A 7,160-nucleotide genomic window follows, 5' to 3' on the forward strand; every position below is an offset into this window, starting at 1 on the left:
CAGTGTGGAACAGAAATACGGTATATCTGCATGTACTGCATATCATTTAGGTATTCATTCAAGTCAGAACACTTTTTGTTTATAAAAATAATTTTTCATTAAAAATAAATTTTAAACTTTTCGTATTCAGTTTTTTAAATCATGAAAATAATTGAAAAAAGAATATGAAATTTATATTTTGATCGAAAATCTAAAAAAAAAAAAGAACTGGTTAAACGAATGCCAAAATCAATTTGCAACTGAAAGTAATTAGCCAGAATACAAGACAATTTAATTTTAATACAAAATGTATGTAGAATAAGTGGTTGTATGGGTGTGACGTTAAACATAAAAATGTACTTTTTTGTTTTCCATATATATTGCATAGTTTCCATGCAAAAGTGATTCAAATGTTTGCCATTAGTAATTTTACGAACCAATGAAGCACTTCATCGTCATCAACATTGGATAGACACGCACCTCCACTCCTTCCTATCCTGAGCTAACCTTCGCATTTCCCTAAATCTTAAACATCCCACCTCCTTAACTATTTGCCAACAGTGATCTAATCTAAGTCTACCTCTACTCCTCTTAACTCCTGTTTCTGCCTTTAATATGTCTCTGACTAGACCTTCATGCCTGAGAAGGTGTCCTACCAACCTATCTCACCTACTTTTTAATGAATTCCATAGAGTCCTCTGTTCTCTTATTTTTTCTAATACCTCTTCATTTCTGACCCTCTATCCACGGTATCCTCATCACTCGCCGGCAACTCCACATTTCGAACGCTTCTTACCTTTTCTTTACCGCAGCGCCCACCGTCCATGTTTCGCACCCATACAGCACCGTGCTCCAAACATACACCTTTAACAATATTTTTCGAATTTCTAAATTAACCGTTCGCGAGGATAGAAGTGACTTCTTTTCATTGAAGGCGACTCGACCCTGCGCTATCCTCTGCTTTATATCTCTACTACTCCTTCCGTCCTGACTTATCTGACTTCTTAGATACCTACAATCAGCCACTTGTAATTTTTCGTCTCCTATTTTTAAATTCGCTGTTTCCCTAGTTTTTCTTCCCTTGCATACCAGTATTTTTGTTTTACTTTTATTTATTTTGTTTTGTCAATACCGCTTCCATTTTATTTAAAACTATGTCTAAGTCCTCCTTTCTAGATGCTAATACTGCTATATCATCTGCAAATCTAAGCATATTAATTTTTTGCTCCTGTATAGCTATCCCTATGTTTTTAATGATGTTGATCGCGTCTTCTATGTATAGATTAAAAAGTAGCAGTGACAGTGTGCATCCTTGTCTGACTCCCTTCCTAATATTATTTATTATTGTATTTTCCTAAAGATAACGGAACACATATAATCAATGAGCATGCACAATTTGCCTTATAATAGTAGAATTGATTCGAAACATTATAATTTCCATCGAAAAAATTACTGTCACCTTGACTAATGAAATTTCGCGTCAAATATACATAAGTATAGATTTGTTTTCCTGACCATTAGTACCATTAAAAATATTTAACACAATACAATCACGTACCTTACACATATCTTCATAAAACATAAATAAACAATTTTCTTCGTTTCTTCTATCCCAACCCTCCTGGATATGACTCCAATACGGGGCCCAGTGAACTAAAAATTAAAATTTTTATTAAAAAAAAGTATGCTGTCGTATTTTTGCCGATTTTTGTTATTACCTAAATTATTTTCGAAGTAATTCCAAAATGTTTCAAAATTCCCGTTAAATCCTTGGGTGATAAATAAACGATTTAAATGATAGTAAGAAACAGCTACATCTTTGGGGTTTCTAGCAACGTATATTACCTAAAAAATATTTTCAAATATGTATACCTAAACACGATAACACTGAAAAGTTGTGGATTTTATTAATTATTTATGTAAATTTTGAAAATTTTTAATAGGAAATAAAATCATTTATAAGACTGGGAAGTAGAGACTTGAAGGTGTTCCAGAATTTNAATACAAGCTTTTTCGTAGCATAGCAGTTAGGGAGTATTAATATTTTATAGCGTTAGATTTTTATTTAAGTGTCAATTTTGAGTTTTAATCATAAAACAACAGAGTTCGTCAAACTAGGTGTCAACAATGTATTTTTGTTTGTGTTTATTTCAAGTGTGATACTAGAATTTTCATAAACATGTAGGTTTATCGGGGTATGCTCAAAATATACTTTTTTAAAGAGAACACCCAGCATATTTTCAGATATTTGAAATTCGCTCCGTTTTCTGAATTCGAAAATATATAATTGTCATATGTTCAGATAAATAATAATGTAGAAAATTATAAAAAATAAATTTTAGAGTTGGAATACATTTGAACGAAATTGTTCAGAAATAATTCATGTAAATAATTAGTTAAGTGTTCTATGGTTTTGATTGTGAACTGAGGGGGATTTGTAACAATAAAATGAGATGTTCTTGGAAGGAAAAATTTGGTGTATATATGACATATTTGGAAAACATTAGAAATGCTACGGCTTCTTTAAAGAATTATGGTTGAAAAATTTCTAATAGAAGACAACCTGCTACACTATTATTTAACCATTCCTAGTTAGGTAGGTTGTCATCTATTAGACCATGGTTAGTAAAACCTTATTTTGTTTCTATTCCGGACTTGATTTTAAACTAACTATTGGGCCAAATGATATGATTCTGGTCTCGCAAATGTGTTTGGAGCAAACTCCGTATAGATGCGAAATATGAACGGTGAGCATGGCGGAAAAAACTGGAAGCATTTGAGATACGGTGTAATTGACCGATTATATTTTAGAAAAGTGGAACAGATGGCGCTATTAAGGAAGTTCAATAAGGAAAAGAAAAGATAAGACGTAAGGGTAGCTTCTGATTCACAAAACGGTACATACAGACTTAATAGTGGCAGAAACAGGTATAAAGAGAGGCAGAGGAATACTTAAATTAGATTACTGTTAGCAAACAGAAACGTGGAATGCAGTAGTTTTTGAGAAATGCAGAGATTTGTACAGGATGGGAAGATGTTAAACCAGTCTTCGGACAGACGACATTGTAATGATTAAAAAAAATTGTTTTGGTCATGCTGGAGGACAGGTCTGATTTAATTATTCGTTTAAAATATGCTTTTAGTTCATACCTTACAGCCAGTTCTTAATAAATCAGGAGGTAAAAGACTGAATGGCAAATGAGTTTTGATGAATCGCCTGCCTGAATAATTTTCGAAGATTTTCCATCCGGGCTTATCAAGTTCTTCCACTTTTTTAAGTTTGTTTAGGCATTTACTGTTCTCTTGGCGAAATCGTTCCTTTATGTCTGGATGAACGCAAATACTAAATCTTCAAAAAAGCAATGTTTATAGTAAATTATATTTATGTATCTACATGTAAAATAAAAACTTTACTTACTCTAGAAACGGAAATCGTTCTATTAATGGAATAGTTTTTGCTTTTTCGTAATCGAAATTGTTACTTAAAAGCCAAACCATCTCTTGAGTCCATGTTGTTCCTTCAAAATAAATTTTTACATTTTGAGTTGCTGAGTTTTACAAATCTTGTATACCTACGTATATTACTGAGAAATCCAAAATTTAATAGAGTAATAAAACTACATATATCTAATAATAATTAATTGTGCACAGAAAGTATGGCATTATTTCATTGCTTTAAATGAAGTATGAAGCGATCCAAATTCTGTTAATTTATGAAGAAACTGAAAAGAATTCAAAGTTCATGATAAAATAAAATATTTATAAAATCTGAACCAGCCATAAATTTATTGAGTTACTTTCTATGCTCTTCCTTGTTTATTGTTATTTCAAAATAGTTGATTCCACAAAAAAACAAAACTCAAATTTCTCAAAAAATGAGATCTGCTGGACCAACGAGATGTGATCCATCAGATTGTAATGCCTAATACAAATGCGTAATGGACGATTGCTTGTCTGTGTTAAGGTAGGTCATTTAAGTGAAGTTGTAAACATAATAAAAACACGTGAGGTTGGAGTAAATAGTGTGCTCCCAATGACCAATCCCTTGAGCATTTCTATATTTCTCCCGAATGATATCCTTTTTTATCTGAGTGAGATTCTTATTTATCATCAGCGCCGTAAGTGAAAAATTCAGAGGCCATCTCTCGATGGTTCAGCTATACTTATTAGGGATTGCAAGGTAAAATAACACAATGGAACAAATGAAATCAAACGGGACTAACAACTTAACAATATATTTACAAAACTGGAACAATGAAATTAGAAGTGAAAAGAACTGAGAATAAAACTAGTTGAAGACTTAGCAGATTAATTGAATTGAACTGTAGCAAACCGAATTAGGAAGTGTTAATGTTTTGGAAATGAAAATGTTAGGAAAACTATTAGGCCGGAGTTAGAAGCATTTAGATGAAAGTAGGGAACCAATTAGAAGAGAATAAAATCTGGAAATGTGAATATACAAAATACTAAGAAATAGACAGATAGAATGTTAACCCTAAATCATTAAAAAGCAATTAAGAAGGGACAACAGTTATTGACATCATGCAGTTAGTACGTGAAGTTGAAATGTTAAAAGGGATTATAGAAAAGTCCAAGTAATAAAGTTATTTACACAGAACACAATAGATAGGTACATACACAAAAGATTTCAAATAGAAATATTAAGACAGATATTTACATAATGAGAATAACAGAACAATACAACACAATTTGAATAGAAAATTTGAAAAGATATTTACAAGCAAGAATAATAAAAATAGAAATATATACAGAAATATTTAAACATGATATGGCGGCCAGGTATGCGCGGCCACACTTATAAGATTTGACAAAAATGACTGTGAGATTTCAATGAACTCATATGTTTAAATTTAAATGAGTGAGAAATATAAGAACCCCTGAGGTTTATTACTATGTTACTGATGTTTTTACTAAAATTTTTATTCTGAAAATAAGTATAGCTAGCAAAATGCGTAACGGTCAAGTTCATGTGGCGCTGTACGGGTGCGAAAAGAACGGGTTAGAAGCGATCGAATTGTGGTGTTACAGGCGAATGATGAGGATACCGTGGATAGAGAAGGTTAGAAATAAAGAGGTATTAGAAAAATAGGATGACAGAGGGCTCTATGGAAGTAAAAAAGAAATAGACGAGATAGGTTAGTAGGACACCTTCTCAGGCATGCAGGTCTAGTCAGAGACATATTAGAGGCAGAAACAGAAGTTAGGAGGGGTAGAGGAAGACCTAGATTAGATTATTGTTCGCAAATAGTTAAGGATATGGGTTGTTCTAGTTTTAGGGAAATGCGAAGATTAGCCCAGGATTGGAAAGAGTGGAGGTACGTGTTCAACCAGTCTTAGGCGACTGACGACCTTATGATGATGATGATCACCATATTTGGTCGGTTAGGTGACGTTGATGATGGTGCGGTGGAGTCCATATTGGAACTACGATACGCAGAATTAAGATGCGAAAATAAACAACCGATGTATTTCAACAGAAGAAAGGTCAACGATTGAACAAAATATGTTACAAAGAAACTAAAAGCAATTAGTCAATTAATAAAAATTTTAGTCAATTGTACTTCTAGTCTCTCCTAGTAGGTATATTTTTACCTACAGATATTTTAGTTATCAATTTTTTACGAATCAATTCTTTGGTAATGATTTAATAGGCCCAAACAATATTGTAGGAATTTATTATTGAAGTTTGCATTAAAACCTTGGATATATGTGTTTTGTTTTTGATTATTTGCATCAATTTCAAAACATTTAACACAGTTTCAATCGTGATTATGTACAGGTACTGTGATCTATACATAAGAAATCATTACTATTACTAAAGCAGATCGCTAATTACTTAATAAATAAAAGAATTATAAAATACCTGATCTTGGAAATGTAACTATCCAAACATCATCAGGTGTTACCTCAAAATTATACAGTTCATTTGCTTCTTCTTGATATCTGTTGGGAAAGAGCCATTTTTGGGGACCCACTTGAACAAAACCCGTTTTTTCACCTTAACAAAGAAAATTTTTTGATCTTACATATGCTTTTTATTGTACTCTAATTATTGTTATTCGAAAATTCTTTAGTCTATTTTCATCTTAAGCTACCGGTTTTTTTTATATTTCATTAGAAACATGAGCCTTACCGGAAACAATAGTTAGATAGTGCTTCCAATTGTGAATTATCAGAAACGTATTCAATGAGAATAGCATTTTGCAACAATGATCTTTAACGAATTACTTCTTTCTTCAAAGGCATTTTACAAAAACAGTGACTTTATTGTATGCATAATGATTCCAAATGGGCACTCAAAAATATTTGGAAAAAATATCTGCCTATAATAAAAACGAATATAGCATTTTTTAGTCATGTCTCTGTTAGTATGCTCACTTCCAATTTCGTTGAAATTTTGGTATGCCGTATGATTTCCCAAGATGACTCAATAAATCAACACAAATTAATTTCCACAGATATGTTAATAAAAACATTACAATTGTTTCACCTCTCTGAGTCTTCTTCAGAAGTATTACAAGCATACTACAAGTGTTACAAGTACACTTCTGAAGAAGCCTCAAGGAGGCGAAACAATTGTAAAGTTTTTATTAATATATTTGTGGAAATTAATTTGTGTTTATTTATTAAATGATCATGAATTTCTATCAAGAAAACGTAGATAACCGTCAATCATTCTTCTGACGAAGCCTCAAGGAGGTAAAGTTTTTATTAATATATTTGTGGAAATTAATTTGTGTTTATTTATTAAGTGATCATGAATTTCTATCAAGAAAACGTAGATACCATCAATCACATTCTGGTGACCCTCAGGACAATAGGACGCTCGAACGGGGAAATAGAATTGCATTACGCCGAAAACAATAAATAATGCTATTCTTCGTTTGACCAGTGCAAAGTAGAAAAGAACAGGACTAGGCCATAAAAGGAAGGAGACAACTCTCTGCCAAACTCTTAACCGGTGAGGAGCGTATAATCCGTACAGTACTGCACGAAAATTGCATTGCTCAAATGTGCTTTTATTGGTACCATTTACTACTGAAAATATCAACGAGATGTTTATTTATATTTGAAGACATATTAAAGGCTTTAACGCTTGTTTTCGACTCGCACTACTATTCATGATTGAACAAAACTTTTGGCAGGTACTGTATGAAAAA

General features: G+C 32.1%; 1 protein-coding gene across 3 annotated transcripts in view; it reads right to left on the reverse strand.

The window, feature by feature from the left end:
• Nucleotides 1–7,160, reverse strand: part of LOC108741851 (sulfotransferase 1C4) — a 16,786-nt gene that overhangs the window by 4,289 nt on the left and 5,337 nt on the right. Inside the window, exons 1-7 of one of the 3 annotated variants that reach the window (XM_025981429.1) lie at nucleotides 6,379–6,464; nucleotides 6,134–6,323; nucleotides 5,864–5,998; nucleotides 3,398–3,497; nucleotides 3,130–3,328; nucleotides 1,698–1,824; nucleotides 1,538–1,632 (exon numbers count right to left, since the gene is read on the reverse strand). In XM_025981429.1, coding sequence (XP_025837214.1) covers nucleotides 1,538–1,632; nucleotides 1,698–1,824; nucleotides 3,130–3,328; nucleotides 3,398–3,497; nucleotides 5,864–5,998; nucleotides 6,134–6,200 — 723 coding nt within the window. In that variant the 5' untranslated portion in view covers nucleotides 6,201–6,323; nucleotides 6,379–6,464. Of the gene's footprint in view, nucleotides 1–1,537; nucleotides 1,633–1,697; nucleotides 1,825–3,129; nucleotides 3,329–3,397; nucleotides 3,498–5,863; nucleotides 5,999–6,133; nucleotides 6,465–7,160 lie in introns of those variants that run through there. The other 2 variants (XM_025981428.1, XM_025981427.1) reach the window with 2 other exon arrangements.

The sequence above is a fragment of the Agrilus planipennis genome, unplaced genomic scaffold (genome assembly GCF_000699045.2).
Source record: "Agrilus planipennis isolate EAB-ADULT unplaced genomic scaffold, Apla_2.0 scaffold60, whole genome shotgun sequence".
NCBI lineage: Eukaryota > Metazoa > Arthropoda > Insecta > Coleoptera > Buprestidae > Agrilus > Agrilus planipennis.